A 21,582-nucleotide genomic window follows, 5' to 3' on the forward strand; every position below is an offset into this window, starting at 1 on the left:
CTTCCACATCTGATTGATCAACCATTTCTGGTATCTCTTCATTCTATGCCTTTTCCACATCCCTTGAACCACTGTGTCAGTTCTAAACTGAAATAATTTATTACAATAAATATTTTAACTTCACTGTTTTGTATTCTCTTCTAATTCATCTCCCACAGATCTGTCAACATGATCCTTTTCGGTTATTAGAAATGATGCTTCCTTACTTTAAATGTTGCAACATCTCTCTATTGCCTAAAGTGTGGAACTCACATTCTTTGACATGGCATACAAGGCCTGTCACAGGCTTACCATTTACCAACTAAGTAACTTCATCTCTCTCCACTTTTCTGTTGAAACCAAGCTGCTGTCTCTTCACCAGCTACCACACTCAAAGTCTGGCATAGGGGAAGTTGCATTAACACACACTGAATGAAGGGGTGAATGAAGGAAAGACTTCTCTTAGTTTGCTCATCATATGCCAAGTTTTAGGACAACTCCCCCTTTAAAATCAGAGGGAGCCAGAAGGAAATTGATGATTTCTCAATCATTAGTGATATCTGCAGTACCCTGGCTCTCCTTTAATATTGGGTTATTACAGCATTTAAATGAACTGACTGAATATCCCTAAGTGATAGTGGGAAAAAAAAAATCAATCCTACTTTCTATGCCAACTCTTTTTTTTTCTATTAATATTCCACTTTCAAAAGAAGATACTGATTCTATTGCCTATTATATACTGCCAAAAAATAGCTATTGTTTTTGACAATATTGTTTTAACAATATTGTTTTTAATATTGTTAATAACAATATTAACTACGCCAGAACTAAAATACTTGACTGGTGCACATAGTGGTCAGTCGTCTAAGGACAACACTAATTAATTCTATCCAACTTGCAGATTTCTTCTGTTGTCAGCAGGGCACACTTACAGCTAATTGATTCTGACCACCTAAAATCTTTTGAAGCAAACTTTCCCCCAAGTGTTTTGGATTATTTCTAAATCCTGCATTTAAAAGCTCTTCATGATGAACTCCCATGAGCCTTGTTTTATGTCTTGGGAATTTGGGACCCCAGTGTACAAATACTTGAGTATGTGCAGGTCTGTGTTTAAAGAAATTGATCACAACTGTCTACTTCACTGTGGCGAGATGAAGTTATCTTCCTTTTGAATACCAATGATGGTTGACTTTATTGCAATAAAATATCCTTTTGTAGTTTACACATTTGTTTTATAAATATAGGTCTAAATATAGTCAATAAAATCATATACATCCAGTCTATACTCAACATATGCTGAATATGTTTCAATTTTTGTGCCACTGTATTCACATTTTTAAATTGATTTGAAACTAAAGTTCTAAGAGACTAAATATGGCCATATGGTCAGATAAATTGTGTCCACTCCCTATGGATTTCATTTTTCTTTTACTTGACCTCTTTTTCTACTTCAATAAGTAGCAGTACTGTACTTGCCTATGATTGAGAGACCTGGGCCAATAAAAAATTAAATGGTAATTTTCTGTGTATCAGGTTATTATAAAAAACAAAGGAAACTAGACAAAGCATTGAAGTATTTTTAGATGCATAAATCTACATTTTGTTTTATACTTCTCTTCAGTAGTGATATTCTTAAAGATAGGGATTTCTTTTGTCCATGCTTTATTCAGATGAGTGCTGGAATCCAAATTAACAGTGCTAGGTACAGATTAACAGCAAAAGACTAAAGAACAGAAACACTAAATCAGAATATTAGAGAAATAAGCAAGCATATATTACATTTTTAAAAATGGACAAATATCTGGAGCATGTAGGAGAAAAATTAGAAGTAGCCTTAGAAAATTATATATGACAGTAAATAGTTTACAATAATTACTAATGATATTGGTTTTTTATTTAAGAAAAATTAGTTTGACAGATTTTTTTTCAGACATACAAAAAAACCAAGTAGACAGTTTTCCACATATGAAGTGAAAACATTCATGGAAGTGTTAAGTGTTGTAAGTGTGAAGTTGCTTAGTCGTGTCCAACTCTGAGACCCCATGGACTCTAGCCTACCAGGCTCCTCCAACCATGGGATTCTTCAGGCGAGAGTACTAGAGTGGGTTGCCATTTCCTTATCCAGGAGATCTTCCCGACCCAGAGATCGAACCCGGGTCTCCTGCATTGCAGGCGGACGCTTTACCCTCTGAGCCACCAGGGAAGCCCATGGAAGTATTAGGTCCTTATCAAATGGATAACTTTGGTAAAAAAATTTAGGAAATATATGCTTATGTTGAGAACACAACTCTTTTGTTTTCTCTAGCCTCGTTGATGGAATATTAATATTTGTTTCCTTTTTAATATTTTCACTGGTTTCAACTTTCAGTTTTCTCCAATCTGAGTCATTGTAATAGATGAAAATAATCTCTTTCATCTCTTTTCTTTTTTTCTGTGGGATTCAATGTTCAGATTTTTATGACAAGACCCACATGATTTAGGTCAGAAATTCACAGAAGAATCAGTTTTATTTTCCAGCCGATAGTATGGATTTATATACAAACTTTAGCTATTTATGTGTTCCAGAATATTTCATTTTATACAGTTACGTTAATAGGTTCCACGAAGCCTTATCAAGACAGTTGAGCTATAAAATTAGGTACTTATGTGCCAAAAATAAACCACATGTTTTTTATGCTTTTTTCAAAATGCACTTAAAATATGGACAACATTCATTTCATTTTTCTTTTTTTTTTTCTTCCCTAAGAACGACCCACATTTCTCAGGAGGCCAATTAACCAAGTGGTACTGGAGGAAGAAGCTGTAGAGTTCCGTTGTCAGGTCCAGGGAGATCCTCAGCCAACTGTGCGGTGGAAAAAGGATGATGCAGACTTGCCGAGAGGAAGGTAAGAATGTCATAGGTATGGAAAATTGTTAGATGACCATTGAATAATTAGATAAGAAAAAGACAGCATTAGTTGTACCACCACACACTCATATTTTGGTGTATTATTTTCACACATGACTTTTACATTTGCAAGCCAAGTATCTGCTGTTTATATACTGAAGTCATCTAGGCTTTTGATGTTACTCTTTCATTGAATTTTCACAAAAATGCCTGACCCTTCACTCCATCTGCAATCCCCGACTATCAAGGATTCCTGAAGAACTCTCTTTCTCTCATGCCCTATCCGGGTCTTCCATTATATTCCTGCTGAATTCCTAACGACCCACCCACCCCAACTATATCCTTCAACTACTGCTCTGTTGCCAAAGCTACAGAAAGCTGCTGGGTATAGTGGATTATAGGGTCTGTGACAAAACAGAGATTGAATTCAATACAAAAATGAAAAGGCATATCACTAGCCATAGAAGGAATTTTCATTTAAGGACTCCCTGTCACTTTCTCATTTGTCATCTCTTCATGGAGAACTCTTCCAACTCTTTTCTGTTCTTTTTATCACAAAACCCAGTCTCTCATCTCTCGATGATAAGCCCAGAAATGTTTGTAATCTTTTCTGAAAATAAATATAAAACATTTTTGTAGTCTAAATTCTCCCAGGACCTTGACTTTTATGATCAAATAGATCAACCACGTTTTTTTATTCTTATGTAACAAGTGAGTTTAGCTATAAATTTGTTTGGCCTTCCTCCTAGTCCTGCCTTCTGAAACTACAGGCATCACACCTACTATAATCATGATCTGCAAAACATTTCATATCCTGCTTTTTTGCTAATTTTCTTTCCTAAAAAAGAAATTAGGTTTCATTCAACTGACTATAAACATACTTTCACAGAAAAGAAATTGCCTTTTTTTGTGCTTTCACTGACACTGCTATTGTTTCCTTCCTGAATGTATACATTCATTTCAAAATCTCAATTTTATATATCCCTAGGTCTATGACATTATACTTTCTAAAATCACATCATCAACAGCACTGACTTGAAATGGACCAAACATTTTAAATAGTGAGAGGTTCCTTTGCAATCTACTATAGGAATGAGTGGAGAAGGCAATGGCATCCCACTCCAGTACTCTTGCCTGGAAAATCCCATGGATGGAGGAGCCTGGTAGGCTGCAGTCCATGGGGTCGCTAAGAAGCAGACACAACTGAGCGACTTCACTTTCACTCTTCGCTTTCATGCACTGAAGAAGGAAATGGCAACCCACTCCAATGTTCTTGTCTGGAGAATCCCAGGGACAGGGAAGCCTGGTTGGGCTGCTGTCTATGGGGTCGCACAGAGTCGGACACGACTGAAGTGACTTAGCAGCAGCAGCAGCATAGGAATGAGACAAGTGAACATTTTAATTTGCTTAGCTTTCAGCATAAATAGTAGAGAAATAGATTCTATGTTTCGTTTTTCATTTTGCTGTCAGATATCTTCCTGACACCAGGCCTTCCCTGGTGGCTGAGGTGGTAAAGAATCTGCCTGCAATGTGGGAGACCTGGGTTTGATCCCTGGGTTGGGAAGATCTTCTGGAGAGGGCTTGGCAACCCACTCCAGTATTCTTGCCTGGAGAATCCCATGGACAGAGGAGCCTGGTGAGCTACAGTCCATGAGATTGGACACGACTGAGCAACTAAGCAAAGCACAGTCAGATATCTAGTTTTAAAGGAATGCTGCTAGGAGAGGTTTGTTGCACGTGAAGCTCCTCACACTTTCCCAGTGGAGAAGCCTGTTGAAAAGCAAGTAGAGGTGATTGATGAATTTGAGTTGCTGAAGTCCATTTTCTACAGATACACTAACTTTCCACAAATTTGACGGTACTTTGTGTATAATTTTAAAATGTTGATGTAAGACTAAGAGATTAATAATATTGTAAAATGAGCATAAACAAAGACTAATTTTCAATTACTAGAAAAAAACAGCTTGTCCATACAAAATCTCTCATTTAGGGATACTTTTGGATTCACAGAGAAAATTCAAAGAGATAGTTCAGAAAGTCCCCATATTGTTATCTTATACAACTGTGACAGATCTATAACTCATAATAGACAAATGCAGATACATGAAAATGAAAGTTTATATGCATTATTTTGAATTCACCAGCCTTCCTTTTCCTCCAGGATCCTATCTGGGGTACTTTGGTTGGATGTTATAGGATATTGTCTTAAGTTGTCACATTTTCCCAGTCTCCTCTGTTCTATGACAGGTTCTCAGTCTCTTCTTGTTTTATGACCTTAAGCTGTTCTGGCCAGGTGTCCTAAGAATGTTTCCAAACCTGGATGTGTCAAGTGTTTTCTCATAATTAGACTGGCTTTCTGGGACTTTAGGAAGAAAAGCTACAAGGAGTGCTATTTTTGTCACATGATTACCCAGGTTTACATAATATTCACATTACGTCCTTGATATTTTTAATCATTAAATAGGATCCCATGGACAAAAGTCGAAAAAATAGAAAGTTGTAAGGGTGTATTACATTTTAATGCGTCTATATGTTTGAATTCAGTGAAAATATAGCTTAAGCCTAGTTTGATTTGTTCCCAGATTGCTCTAGGTGTTAGGTCATAAACCTGACAACTGTATTTGCCACAATGTTCTCCAAATGTTGCCCTATTCATTTGTTTCAGAGCTCAAAATGATACATGTAAATCAAATAACAGCATTAAAGCTGCATTTTATGAATGTCTGATATAAAAACCTCTAAAGGCAAAGTTGAAATTTTTGAAATCATACCTCTACTAACTTCCCTTGAAACAGTTTGTAGGTTTGTACTCTATATTCTTCTATTACTGGCATGAGATGACTACAGTGCTTTGTGTGACCAGCTAAATATTTTTAAAGTATTAGGCAAATGGAAATGCTGTGTAAGCTTTAAAATTGTATGTTAGAAAGGCTTAAAGCAAGGATCAGTGCAATGTAGAAATTGAGGTCAGTATTTTTATCATGATAGAAGCCATGTATTTTTCTTGAAATCTCAATCTTTAAATGGTATTTCAAAGAAGCTTATTCATTCTTAGCTTTGTATGCATTAGCATAAGCTTCACTTTTGCATAATGAGGGGGAGGGAGACCTCTTTACTTGGTGACGAATAACAGTAATGACTTTTAACAACCCATAGCCTAAATCAACAACATTGATTCTATTACATTATTTAGGTCTCAGACTAGGGAGATGGCCATTGTTCTTGTGTAAGCAATTGTGTGGAGTGGTGTGGAGGATGACATTTCTTTGGCTTAACATTTAATGTAATTTGAATGAGGTTTATGTAGTAGTTCATGCTTAAAACATTTATAGTAAAGCTTTATAGGGCAGCTGCATAGCCTGTAATTACTATGTAAGTAATATGTGACTATTTTTCTTTTGGAGACAAGAAAAGCTTTTCAGTTCAAGTTTAAATTTATGAAATGCTATAATAGCTATTTAAACTTTCAACACAGACAAAGAAATCTGTACCAACCTTTCAGTAACCAGAGATGAATTAACAGAGTAGTTTTTTTCTTTGCTGTGAAAATAAAGTAGTACCCCTGTACCTCTTTCTTTGATTTAGCCCTAAATTTCTGACCTTTCTCAGTAACTATCATTAATGAAATTACAGTTTACCATTGATGAGTTATACGAAAGACAATTTTTGCTTTAATATTTCAGTGAGGTTAGTTAATAGTAATCCCCATGTATAACAATAACCTTGATACCCAACCAGGGAAAAGTTATTTATCTGGACATTTTCCATATGACAGAGACAATTGGAAGGACCCTTCATTTTATGTAAGTAGTGAAAAGTGTCAAAGCATTTGTTGCTCAGTCATGTTTGATTCTTTGGGACCCATGGACTATAGCCCACCAGCCTCAGCTGTCAATGGAATTCTCCAGGTTAGAATACTGGAGTGGGTAGCCATCCCCTTCTCCAGGGATTCTTCCCAACCGAAGGATCAAACCCAGCTCTCCTGCATTGCAGGAGGATTCTTTACTGTCTGAGGATTCTTTACTGTCTAAGCGATTAAAATGTTAATTGCTTGTGTTATCTCTGTGCTCAATGTACAGTGAGGCCAAGCAAACCAAAACATGAGAGATAGGATAGGACCAGAGAAAGTTTTTCTTCAGGGCCTTGCAAGGCTCATGCCTTAAAAAGCCTGGACCTCTTGCAGGGGTTTCTGCAAAGCACTTTAAAAATCCAGGTGAAGAAGGGTAGTTATCATCTTCCATTTGGTGGCAGTTTTAGCATCTGTGAAACAACTCATGAAATGTGCATTACTTGGTACTTACCTTGGTACTTCAGAGAGGAACTAAAGCAAAGGATATGGAAGAAGATATCCCTGGAAAGCACTACAGGGTCCTGTTCAGCCACACTTGCAGAAACATCCTAAGACTACTCTTTTCACAGTTGAAAGTTTCAGGAAGAAAAAGGAGGTCATTGCCTTTTTTGTGATTGTGCTGAGTATCAATATCTTTTTCTCCAGAGACTCTCAATATATATGTGCTCAACTAAGCTGACACCACCTCAATTTATTAGGCACAAGAATTCTACACGCCACTGTGAAAATAAAGTGGGTAGGGAGAACAGAATGAGGAAATAAATGGAAAGATGTTCTGTAGTTCATAATGAGTATGTGTTTTAAAAGCACAGTTTTTTTCCAAAGTGTAATTTAGATTGTAGAAGAAATACTTTTAAGTTTTGCCTATGTTGTTAAGTTCCTATTGTATTTATAATGCCCACTGATAGTCTGTAAAAAGCAAGTCACTTTAAAGCAAAGTAAGTATACTGTTTTGATTTTTTTTTATTTTATGTTAATCAAACTGAGTGATGTAGCAAAGTATTCACATACTGAAACATTAATGAAAGTTAAAACCGTGGTAGTTCTAGTGTCTTTCTTGGGTGCTGCATCTTTTTCTTCCAGGCAAACCTGGAGCTTTTTTTGCTAATTAGTACTCTTGGTGATCAGATTCCTTCAATACATCTTTTCACAAAGTGTTTCTTGTGATAGAAATTGCCCATATTGGGGAATGTTTCATTTTCTGTCATGGTCCATCATAGCATAGGAATAGTGTATGTCTTGTAATGTAAAAAATATACATATGCTGAAGCTTTATGAGAAATAGCATGTATTAATATAAAAGAAACATAATGCTATATATTCACAACCAAAGACATAACAATAAAATTGATATATACCAAGAGTTTAATATTTGTGAAGAGAATAAAAATGCCTCTTCACTGAATTTGAGTAAGAAGTAGTTTGATTAATTAACTAAGTTTTCTTAGCTAGGCTTGTCATTAGAGCTTGTATTTCAGATAATTATTAAGCAAGCTTTTAAAGAATGGTAAACAGGATATTTAACATCTTACATCAGTCATACATCAGTATATCACTACTAGTTAGTTCCAAGATATTTTAATTCATTTTTATTTACTTTCAACAATAAGTTTAGAGTGACACTAACTTCCTCAATAAGGATCTAGAGTAGAGAAAGGAATGTTCATAGTATCAATTATTTTTGTCACATTAAAAAAAAATGTCATTTGCTTTCTTATGTATGCCTGAGAATTCTAAATGCAGTTGATGGCTTGCCTATAGTGGTTATAATTCATGAATATTTCATAAAAATAGAAAAGGGACTAGAGAAAAAGAGTTTAAAGATATATAATGCAAAATTCTATGTTTTCCTGAACCCAGTGACAAATTCCTTTCTCTAAAGTGTGTGTCTATTTTCAGAGAGACTTTGAGTTCTTAGTTCCATGAAATGTGAGATTCACATAAATACATAATTCCTTAAGAAAAGGAACTGTATAGAACCACTTATAATTCCCCTTTTGTGGCATTTTTACAGTCAGTGGCTCCTTTCGCTTAGCCCTGGAGAATGTTCTTATATTAATTGTTTGGAAGCTCCATTGTTTAGAGCATGTGCTTCTGGGATGCAGAGATGCTGAACAGGTGCTAAGCTACCCTGCTGAGGAGATCAGCCTTCTTCACATACAGTGTGTGTTTCAAGGACATGTGGTAATTTGGGCTAATGATAAATAACCATGCTGATTAGGCTGGCTGGTCAAGATTGGTCAATTAAAGTAGTTCTCAAAAAGAAAAAGGGCAAAAAATACTGAAAGCAAGAGAAAAGCAATGTTAATAAATATTGTTCGTAGCTTTTGTTAAAAAAAAAAAAAAGACTAATCCCTAAGATTCAGAAATACAAGGAAAAGTGTAAATTAGAATTCTATGATTTTTCAGCTATACAGATGTCTTTGCCATTTCTGCTTGGAAAAAAAAGAAGAATTAGAACTGTCTGGACCATTATTGTGGGATCTTTTAATACAGCTACCAGTAACATAAAGAATATTTAGGTCATTGTCAGGGATGTTGGATTTTAGCCTTGTTCTGACACTGTTTGATCATTTATCCCTTCAGTTATACTCACATGTTCTGGAACTGATGTTCAACAGATTTCTCTACCACTAACTAGGAGTGTGACCTTGAAGAAGCTATTTAAACTCTTTGTGTTTTATATCCTAGAGATATAGATGAGCAATGTAATGGGACTAATGATTGACCTATGCTTTGATCATTTGTACAGGGTGAATAATTATGCTATCCATTCTACCTCAAAGGGTTATTAAAATGATATAACTAATTCAGAGTACTGGAAACATTGTACAGGAGGTTCATGTAACAGGTATCTCTGTTTTAGAAATCCAACTGATTGATGATGTTTATTAGTTATGTAGATAACTACAAAGAAAATACAGTTAATTAAAAAAAAATAATACATAAAATGATTTCATTGAATAATTATACAGTCTCCACTCTCTCACTGATTGATTTCCACAGAAACACATAAAATACTATTGATTTAAGATATATCACATTTGCTTTTAAATTGTATAGATTTATTTATAACTTTTACCATCCAATTTGCCAAGCTTACAAGTTGCCATCCTTTCTCTACCTTTGGGAGACTATACATGGTTCAGATATTATATTCTAGGCCCAGTGCAATTAGACATCTGATGCAAATTTCTCACATTACCTGGTACCATTTGTCTGCTAATAATAAGGAAACCACCATTGTTTACAGTCTTTGTAGGAAGATTATGTAATGATAAAAGCAAGACTTACTATTTGCCATACATTCTTCTAAATGATTTTTGTATATATTAATTTCATTATTTTAAACCATATTGTCCCAGCATAATAACACTCCCATTTGAGGGATATGTCATAAGAAGTTAAAGTTGTTTCCTAAGACACACATTGATATGTGTGTCTTGACGCGACAGCACTTGACTTAGAATCTCTCCAACATGAAACCTGTATTTTAAACTAATGAACTCTAATTATGTGATTATGAATTGTTTATGGAATTCAGCTGCTTACAAATTTTACATTCTAGGTAAAATCTTAGGTAATTGGTTAGAATCACTGTATTATGAATGACTTTATAGGAATGCTATATACATTACTGTTGAGGGTAGCTTTTAGACCAGGTAGCTTTTAGACCAGTTTCATAACCCACATGTAAAATGTCCTGGTGCTTTGAAAATCTAAACTTGGACCAAGTCAAGGTTTCCTCCTTGGAAGCTGAAAATACAGATTTTACTTATAAATAGAATTAATTAGCAATTTTCAAAGGGAGGCGAACATGATACCTCTTTCTGTGTTTTCATCAAATAGGTGCTAATATTTGCTGTTAACACAAAACTAATTGCCACCTAGGGTGGGGAGTGCAAGTTGTCTCATCCTGTGACCACAGTGGCCCATCTGTTGTAAATTTCTGCTCAAGGACAATGCAGGAACTGGCTTGCAATTTGGGTTCTGGCCAGTGGTCAGCTAACAAGCTGGGGCATCCTTAGAAGAAGAAATGCCTTGAAGTCAGAGAAGCTCTGCTGTCCATTAACTGGCAGCTCCTGTGATGTGTGAGGGCAGAGCCAAGACCAGGCGCCAGTTTGCAGGGCAAAAGGATCTGCCTGACTGCCACCTGTCATTGGCATGTGAGTGCTGTCCCACCAGGAGCCACAGCAGGTGCGCTGCTTCCATCAAAGTGTGGCATGTTAGAGCATTCAGCTAGGCTGAGGTCGGGACCTTAGCCCAAACAGGAGGACACGGCCAGAGGCGTACCAGGAGGTAGTCATCACATCACGCCGTATCCCAAGGGTGGATATACTGGACACACTATTAGAGACACTCTTTCTCATCATACCTGGGCTGTTACTTTAATAAAATGTAAAAAGAAAAGAGTCTATAATTGACTTTATCAATACAGATCCTTGCCTTTAGAAGACAATTTGTGGTTAGAATTACTTAGATGAGTTAATCACTCCATGGGCTTTTCAAATTAAGATATATTTCTGGTTGTTTTTTGCTGCCATTGTTCTTATTCTTAGGAAACTGAATTGTAATGTGGAGCTGTAAGGTAAACTAGAATTTAGGAGATGAACATTCTTACCTTAGCTCTGTCATAATTCATCAAGTTATTTTAAGCAATGTATATTACGTGTATGAGTACCACAGTCCACATTTGCAAAATGTGTAGGTTGCCCTGCATGACCTCTGCAGAACTCTTATATTCTGAAATGGTCTGACTCCATGAATAGCAACAATGCAAAACAATTTGGAAAGTATGCTAATACTTTTATGTAGGAAAAATTCCCTAAGATTTGAAATGAATGAGCCTAAAAAAATGTTAAAATCAATTTTATACCCATTATCAATGATGCCTACTTTTTATGTTTTGCATGTATCTTCTCAGATTTCTATGTATAAATGCACTTTTTTTAATCCAAATTTGTTTTTGACCCTGCCTGAATTCTTATCTACATAGTCTATTTAAAAACTTTATTTAAAGAGTTTATTAGACTTTATTTAAAAAGCCTAGTACTGATTTAAGAGTTGTTTTTAATTACATTTTCCTTTCTCATAAATATAATAATAATAAATTATATTTACTTACTGTTTATTCTATATCAGGCCTACTTTAGGCATTTTATGTTAATACACTTACCTTCGGGACATGATATAAATATTGTTATTCTCCCAATATTGCAAATGAGAAAAATGAGGCCTAATGAGGATCAAGGATTTCTGGATCTAAAATCTATACTCTTGACCACTACTTTGGGGTACTGGATGGGAACAACTTTTGTCCATTTTCCATTGGGACTGAAGATTAGAAAAATAGAGCTTGGTAAATGCTTGAAGCATTTGGAAGTGTCACTTTCATTAGAGTCACAAAATATATCTGTACATAACAAAGATTTTATACTCTTCATTATAACTGGTACTCATAAGCAATAATTTCATTATATCAAATAAATAAATTTATCTTCAAAAAATTTACTGTTTTCTACCACCAATTGAAAGTTATAGCTATCTTTATTCTCACAAGAATATTTTAAATTAATATATCCATGTTCTTCTGAACAATGTATCTAGGGAAAAATTTAGTAACAAGAAGCACATCAGAAGCTAAAGAAACGCTTGCCAGGTGAATTAAATAGCATGAGTAAAGAATAAATACTAGAACTATGAATTTTTCTTGGGCATGAAAATATAATTCATCTTTGCATTCTTGCTGCTAAGTCACTTCAGTCGTGTCCGATTCTGTGCGACCCCATAGATGACAGCCCACCAGGCTCCCCCATTCCTGGGATTCTCCAGGCAGTAACACTGGAGTGGGTTGCCATTTCCTTCTCCAATGCATGAAAGTGAAAAGTGAAAGTGAAGTCGCTCAGTCGTGTCCGACCCTCAGCGACCCCATGGATTGCAGCCTTCCATGCTCCTCCGTCCATGGGATTTTCCAGGCAAGAGTACTGGAGTGGGGTGCCATTGCCTTCTCCATTGCATTCTTAGGCCACTTTTGAATTTACTAAGAGTATTTTTGAATATTTTCTTGATAATATTTGATTATCAACAGTTTCATGGGCAGTTATGAATTGAAAGACTGAACTGTGTTCCAGATATTATATTTCCTACAAACATACATGTTTGTAGGAAAGCATATATAAACACATGTTTATATATATATATATATATTTATATATATATATATATATATATATATGCATGTGTGCTCAGGTACTTCATTGTGTCCAACTCTTTGCAACCCTATGACTGCAGCCCACCAGGCTCCTCTGTCCATGGGATTCTAAAGACGAGAATACTGGAGTGGGTTGCCACCAGGAGATCTTCCCAACCCAGGGGTCAAACCTGCATCTCTACATTGCAGGCAGATTCTTTACCTTTGAGCCACCAGGGAATCCCATATATATATATTTTGCTTCTTATAATTGTCCCTTTGGGAAGGTTGCTGCTTGACCTAGATATTCAAGTTAACTGGTATGAATTGAAAGAGAAAAGGGAAAAAAATAATAAATTGAAACCCAGTATTACAGTGACAAGATAAATGAGGATTATGTCTTTGTTAGTGTGTGAAAAAGATACAGCTGCCAAGGATAAGCGATAAAAGAATGCTTCCAAAGCATATAAGAATCTACTCTACCACAAAAGAAGCAATTCCTAGTGAAATCTATTTTAGTAGGTATTTAGTATTAACTCATTGGAGCTTCATCCTAAAAAACCATATTTAGGTAGGGCGAGCTGTGATTGGGGCACAGTGAACCTTCCCCAATAAATTAATGTACTTGAAGTTTCTTCTTAGAAGGTGATTGACCAATCATGTAGATCTATGGAATAGCCTTGTGACAAAATCTCAGTGCAGAAATTTTGCTATTCTTATGAGCATAACTGTACAGAGGTTATTATATCTTTAAACTCATTTCATCAAATATATAGGCATTTGTCATCTTTATAAGGAATATCTGAGTATTCTGTGTTGCTACAATTCATACAACATATAATATTTGTTATAAAAAGTTCAATAGAAACTATAAATAATCCATTTATTAACTCATATTTTCTGATAATTATGTCCAAATATTTATAGCACATTTAACAGAAACAAAAATGTCAATCAGGACTTTTACCTTTATTTGAAAGAGTTCATAAAGAGTGTGAAAGAAAATACTTTGAACATAGTTTATACTAAGATATCAATTACCTCAAAGGAATAATGCAAATCTTCAAGGTAGACTAATAAAATATTATATTTCCATGAATTATTTCAAAAGTAACCATAGAGATTAATCAAACATTTCTAGTGTTGAGACCTAACATAAGAAAACGAGTTTGCTCTCAAGAATTTGAGAAGGAAGGTAAGAACTTTAGAGGAATGTATGAGATATTAAAAAAAAACATTAATTATTAAATAAGGAAAATTATATACAGACTATGACGTACAAGACTCTTTAGGGTTTCAGAAAATAAAAGCTTCTCTGTTCCCATGTGACACTAGAGATGGCTCTGAAAGGAAGAATAGAATTTCTATAAGTGGAAAGAAGACTATTCCAAGAGATGGACACAAGATGAAAAAGCTTTGGTGGTGGAAGTATAGGCCAACAATTAGTGATTCGGTTTCCCTGGAGCGTAGTGGAGTGGCACTTAAGGCTAGTAAGGTTAGTTGAGGCTTTATTATGAAAGCTTCTAATTCCAACTGAAGTGTTTGTACTAAACACATTGTGAAATGGGGATTCACTCAGCACAGTGAATAGAGATATCTCCTTGTATCTATGCTTAGAAAATTGATATTTACATTTATATATAGTGTAACTTGGAGTAGAGAAAGTTTGGGCATAGGCCTCTTGGGTAGGAAGTAGTTAAAAAGGTAGTTTAGTGGGTACATTGGGGTATTTCTTGTGGATACACAAACATGGATATTAGTGCAAGTGGCCGTACAAAAAAAAGTATTGCTTTTTTAAATTAGGAATTGATACTATATCAGGGTTCATAGGATAAAAAGAAGTTAAAAGTAATAGTAAAATTTACACCATTGGGTGCCTGGATGAATAATAAGTCAAAAGATTTAATCTAAATACTTTTAATCATATATAATAGCATATGTAACTGAATTCAAGTTACATACTTGTGAGATCCAAGAGTATTTTTTCTCTGAGTTAAGGAGAAAAAGAAATTGCCAAATCAATTATGACATGTCATCTCTAGTGCATCACTTTTACAGCACAATCTTTTAGGATTTTAAATAACTCAGCTAAATTCCATCACCTCCACTAGCTCTGTTCATAGTAATGCTGGTAGATGGTTTCTAATTTCAGAGATTTAAAATATGAAAGATGTATGTCTTAAAATTGATTATGGGAGTAAAAGTTAATGTTTACAGATGCTTTACATGCAACTAACTGAACAATCACAATTGCCTCATGAAAGAGGTATTTTTATACTGAGTTTATTTTACAGTTGAGGAATCTGTGGAGCAAATTTCAGTGGCCACAGAGATATTTAAATTCAATCACTTTAGCCCTAAAGTCCACTCCCTGTAACTACTATACTAAAATGATTTATTTTTAAAGAAAATTATATTAAGATAACAAGAAGTATAATTTTTGAGGTATCACCCCATGTTAGGTTGTTATACATTGTTACACATAATTCATCTTTCCAACAATCTTGAAGTATGGATCTCCTTTTTTCACAAAGGAGGACGCTAAAGCTTGTAGCCGATGAACTACACGCTTAGGTCACAGGACCCACAGTTGGCAGAGCTGGAGTCCACCCTCAGTCTCTCTGACGTCATTATTGTAATTGTTTTTATTTCTCCTGGACTTCCCAGCTCCCTTCGCATGTTTATCTCTACCTCATCTCCAGTATCCAGCCCTACATCTAACATGTGGGGCTCACCAAATACCCGTTCATCGTAGTACAGTACTTCTCAGTTGGGACAATTTATCCTTCTTTCTTTCTCAGAGGGACATTTGACAGTGTCTGAAGGCACTTTTGGTTGGACATGTGAGGGATTAGGTGCTACCGTCAGCTAGTTGGGAGAGGCTTCCATGGTGGCTCAGCTGGTAAAGAGTCTGCTTGTAACACAGGAGACCCTGGTTCGATCCCTGGGCCAGGAAGATCCCCTGGAGAAGAAAATGGCAACCCACTGTGGTATTCTTGCCTGAGAAATCCCATGAACAGAGGACCCTGGCAGGCTACAGTCCATGGGGTCACAAAGAGTAAAACACGATTTAGCGACTAAGCCACCACCACCACCACCACTAAGAATGCTGCTAAACATCCTGTTATTATGCACAGCAAAGAAAAATCTGCCCAAAATGTTGGTAGTGCTGAGGCTGAGAAACTTGATTTAGTGGAGAAGATGAATCTGGGCATAGCTCATCTCAATGCTATTTTATACGATTTTGTCAGGACAAAAATAATAGAATATAGTTCAAAGAAATAGATTCCAAAGATAATAGTCTTTTCTTACTGCCTTAACTATGAAGCTTACACCAGTGAGATGGACAGCAGATACCATGATTGGATTTGACATAAGCATGTCATTTCTAAGCACAGGAAGACACTTCAGTTCACTAATGACTTGAATGCGTGTATAATTTTGCATATTTTCTAGAATGTACGAGTCAGGGAATTTTTCTTTATATTTTTCCTCATTAAATACTTGCTGAATTGGTAAAACTAGTTTAGTAGCTTAATTAGAAAAATGTCTGAACCTTCATTTTCTTTAGACCTACCAAACGGCAAGTTTTGTGACACATTTGATGATAAGTGCTCCTATGTCATTAAGTTGAATTTCTAAATCATTCCATATTCACATTTCACAAGGAGGTTTCTGTTGGCAGAAGGCAAGAAGAGAAAGCCTTTCTAACCTTCCATAACACTGCCCAAAATGAACATCTCTCTGATGATGTAGAAATCTTTCCTGTGCCTGCTGCTGCTGCTTGCTGCTAAGTCGTTCAGTCGTGTCCGACTCTGTGCAACCCCATCGACGGCAGCCCACCAGGCTCTGCCGTCCCTGGGATTCTCCAGGCAAGAACACTGGAGTGAGTTGCCATTTCCTTCTCCAATGCATGAAAAGGAAAAGTGAAAGTGAAGTCGCTCAGTCGTGTCCAACCCTTAGCGACCCCATGGACTGAAGCCTATCAGGCTCCTCTGTCCATGGGAGTTTCCAGGCAAGAGTACTGGAGGGGGGTGCCATTGCCTTCTCCCGTGCCTAGTGAATACCAATGAAGGAACATGTTCATACTGCAAGGACACTAAGTAGATGGCAAATTTGAAAGTCTGTTTTATCCCAAATTGCAGTCCTTACTGCAGAGAGTTCATTCCCAACTCAGAAGGGTGCAAGAAGAGCAGGAACTGCTCATCAAAAAGTCTGGTCTGAGAGGTGACTTCTGTGGACTCTGTTTGGATTTAATCTCTAAAATCCTTTTCTAAACGTACATGAAGTTAAGATTAGTTTCTAACCAAACACACAACTGTGAGGTATACCAATTTTCCAAATGTGATGTTGCAGTTTCCAGTCCTATTGTAAAACCAAATTGTCTTAAGTGCATTTATGCCAATAAAATAATTATTTTCAAATTGAAGGATAATTTAACCAGCTTCACGAATCCATTTGTTCCAACGTGGTGTCATTAATTGTGATATATTTGTACTTTTTACTCTGAAGATTTCTGTTCTAATTAGTTAAAATAATACCTGCAAATATTAAAAAAGTGTTTAAAAGCAATGCACTTAAGGTGTTGCAGATATTATTTTAATAGTCTGCTAATGGTTAGTGAAAATTACCACAATAATACTTGAGTATTAAGGATAATCTTGAAAATAATTCAACATTCCTTTCTGATATTATGAACCAAATAATAGTCCAAATGTCTCTAGAATGCTTTGAACTTAATTTTATGAGTGTGGAAAGACGAATACATGATTTGATAGCATATAGGTACATATCTTTACATATGTATACTATTATGCATGAATATGCTAAGTCACTTCAGGAGTGTCCGACTCTTTGCAGCTCTGTAGACCATAGCCCACCAGACTGCTCTGTCCATGGAATTCTCCAGGCATGTATACTAAAATGGGTTGCCATGCCCTCCTCCAGGGGATCTTCCCAACCCAGCAATCAAACCCATGTCTCTTAGGTCTCCTGCATTGGCAGGAGGGTTCTTTACTACTAGCGCAACCTGGGAAGCCCAATATCAATACATAATAGAGGTTATCCTAGGCAAATACAACCAAAAGGCAGTGGGACAATGAAAGTGTTGATATGAAGGAGTACTAGATATGGAGGAAGAGTTTCAGTTTGTAAACTAATTAATAGAGTAGGAATCATATAAAATTTTAACAGAATCAGATATCTGAACTTCAGATTTCAAAGGCAGAGCCATTCCAATTGAGGACAGATCCCAAAATCTTGCTGTGAGACAATGGCAAAGGGAGATGGAGACAATATCTCTGAAGGGCAGACATGAGAGAAGTGATGGGCAGTTGTGGAAACTTTTACATGACATATTGGGCATTTTCCATATGCCAGGTTCAGGTCTCAACACTCTGAATGTATTAACTCATTTAATCCTTACAACAGCCCTTAGGAAGTAGGTCCTGATTAAATGCCATGTTTGTCAACTAGAAATTCTAAAGATTCCATTTGAAAACTGGATAACAGGATTGCTGTCCAATAGGAGAGGGCTTTTTGTTTTGCTTAAAAAAATTTTTTTTGCTTGTTTTGAGGATATGTAACTCCTTTCCAAAAAAAGAAAAATTATGTTTTTAGTAACTCAGGCTCTGGGTAATCATTTGGAATGGCTGGAAGATATTCTCACTTTCTCTCTTTCTCCATCCATACACAGACCCACAGGAGAAAGCTGGATTTCCATTAATGCATGGAGGTGAAGGTGAAAATCTGAGAAAGATAGAATATAAGAAAGTTTTACCAGTCAGCAAACAGGTAGTTCAGAAAGCACACAAAAATTTTGCGAAGAGGACCACAGAAAAAAACTTGTGAGGGGTTGTATCAAGAGACAAAACTCACTGCAGAGGAGGTAAAAATGAGAGAATAAGATAACAGGAAAATATGGAAACTTGGATGGAGACCAAGGATATCAGGCTGTGAATTTCACAAGTGTCCACAGGTTTGCCAAGAGAATTAATTGTTAGAGTCTTCAAGGTCTGCCACGGGTGAAGATGGAAGAAACAGGAACACTCAACAGATAGCCATAGCTTCAGTGATTCAAACTTGGAGGACTTTTAGTTTGGGGTGAGCAGGGTGCTTTGGCCTTTGTGGAAGGACTCAGCTGTAGTTTGGTTTAATTGCCCCGTCTCCAGACTGGGGCTCTGGTTCCAAGATGGTCAATGTCTGGGATCCCTGGCAGTCATTAAAGGCCTTGTTGTTTGGGCCAAGTTATCCTATGGTCTGAAATGTGTTTTGTGTTAAGTCAACTGTTGTTATATTCTTATGGGTATTTTAGATATCTTTTTTTGTCTGCTTCTTTCCTCTTAGCTTTTTAGTTAGAAAACACTGGGATGACCCAGAGGGATGGTATGGGGAGGGAGATGGGGTTGGGGGGGCAGTTCAGGATGGGGAACACGTGTACACCCGTGGCAGATGCATGTTGATGTATGGCAAAATCAATACAATATTGTAAATTTAAAAAAAATAAATAAATAAAAGAAAAAAAAAAGAAAACACTGAAACTTCTTGTCTCTAAAGAGAGACTAGAAGAGGTGTTTTCCACTGGTGGGTCAAGCTCACAAGGGTGGAGCCAGCTTTCGTTAAGATGAAGATGACAAGGATAGCATTTATGGAAAGCAAAAAATAAAAGGATAAAATATTGTTTGGTTAATGAAGACAGAGTCAGAGTGGCATCATGTTTCAAGTTCCGTTTTAGCTTTCAGTATAAGCTTCCAGAAGATAACAGCAAGTTCTGCTGGGGGACTACTTTTCTCTACAATTTCCCAACAAGTCTAATCTGAAAATCTTGTTTTCTTTCCTTCCTCAATGAATGTTATGTTAATTGTAATTTTTAAAAGATATCTGTTCTTCATACTGCTCTTAAGTGCTTTGCTCAGTCTTCCTTACAAAACCTGAAAGAATCAAGTTTCATTCACCCAAACTGTAAACCTTAGCCTGCATTGTAATTGTAGATAAAAAGGAGAGTGACCCTCATAGGCTGTCACGTACAGACAACTTCACTTGATATCCCTTTGCCAGCAAAATAATGGCTTATTGTGTTCATTTCAGGGTTCCGGCTCTCAATTGTGATTTAAAAGCTTGACTTTAGGACACACTTTAAATATTATAGATTAAGAAACTATCACCTAGGATCTAGGCTACCAAGAAGTGCTTATGTTAGTTTTAATAACAGTTTCAAGTATAGTCTATGGAAGGATTTTCTTTGAAAAATTGTGAGCAGAGAGATCATTTTAGGAAAATTGAAACACTTTTCCTTTTTTTCAACTGCCAAGTGTGAAAGAAGCAAAAGATTTAAATTTCTCCGAGAAGGTTTATGTTGTATAAAAGAATGCTTTGAGAAGTTGTGGATTCTGCTATGTACTCTTTTTGAGCAATTGAAACATATCAGTGGGTTCTAATTGGCTGCATCTCCATTTTCACTGTAATCTATATAGTGGTATTGACCAGTTGATCGGTATGACTCTAATTATTAGTAAATGATTCCATTAGATTAGTGAGTGATTTTTTATCATAAAAATTCTTTTGTTGAAAACAAGGCAATAGACTTTATCTTAACAAGGCAATAACAGCATCATATTAAAGCTGCATAGTTAAATGTTCATTGAATTTGGAATAACAGAATGCCTATTGTTGCAGACGTTTCTTTATTTTCTGAAAGAATCTAAAAGGTGTGAGGTGACCTTCAGCTCTTTTGATTGAGTGCAAGTACTTTGAAAATTGAAAACAAACTTTTCAAGTCTCCCTAAAAGGAAAGAAACATTTACTTCTGTAGACATTAAATATTTCCTTGTTCAATTCATAATTTTTACAATTGGCCAACTTAATGATTAATAAAGCAGATATGTAATAAAATTTTAAGTGCTGATTCAAAACACTCATTCTAGAACTGAAGCCAGACATCTTATAACAAGGAGCAGTAGGTGATTTCAAAAACTAAAAATGCTGAGGAAATAGATTTCCTTCATGAAAAACAAAGGTGCTTTTGAGATGAGAACAGTCATTCAGGAAGTTTTATTAGTGCAGAGCCCTCACGTAATTCACACAAGGCAATGAGATCCAAGGACTTGAACATAGTAGAATTCCTGTGTGTAATAGAAAATGTAGTGTATTTCCTTTTGTCTTTTCTCTTCCCAAATTCTGTAGCCCATTGTGGAAGATTTGGAGGAGGTGGTCCTTATATTATCTTAATTATATTCATAAAACTCAGAAAATCATTAGAAGTTCCTACTCTAGAAGCCTAAGGTACATTGGGGATTGCAAAGTATGAGAAATGCATAACATGTAGTTATGTTGTCAAATATTGCCAGTTTTCAAAGTCCTTTTTTGGTATTTTCACAGTAAATTTAAATTTATAGGAAATCTTCCCACTGGTTGTGAGAGAAGGTTTCTTTAGCAAGAAGAAATAAGATAGACACTTTCATTTAAATTTGGAAGTGACTTTAGAATACTTTAAGAAGGTACTTCGTTTATTAAAAATCAATAATATTTTCTCTTTTGACACACTTTTAAGAATATTCATTCAATGTAAGATCCCACACAAACATAACATTGCATACAGACTGTTGTTTTAAGTATTAAAATAAATTGATTTTGCTTTGTTTATTATTTAGCAGAACAGATGGTAGTGGTTTGACACAA

General features: G+C 35.8%; 1 protein-coding gene across 17 annotated transcripts in view; it reads left to right on the forward strand.

Moving 5' to 3' along the window:
* ROBO2 (roundabout guidance receptor 2) overlaps window positions 1-21,582 on the forward strand; it is a 1,473,778-nt gene that overhangs the window by 1,298,030 nt on the left and 154,166 nt on the right. For all 17 annotated transcript variants that reach the window (XM_070789313.1, XM_070789256.1, XM_070789396.1 and 14 more), the window contains exon 5: window positions 2,726-2,864. In XM_070789313.1, the coding sequence (XP_070645414.1) occupies window positions 2,726-2,864 (139 nt within the window). The remainder of the gene's footprint in view (window positions 1-2,725; window positions 2,865-21,582) is intronic.

This window comes from Bos indicus, chromosome 1, assembly GCF_029378745.1.
Source record: "Bos indicus isolate NIAB-ARS_2022 breed Sahiwal x Tharparkar chromosome 1, NIAB-ARS_B.indTharparkar_mat_pri_1.0, whole genome shotgun sequence".
Taxonomy (NCBI): Eukaryota; Metazoa; Chordata; class Mammalia; order Artiodactyla; family Bovidae; genus Bos; species Bos indicus.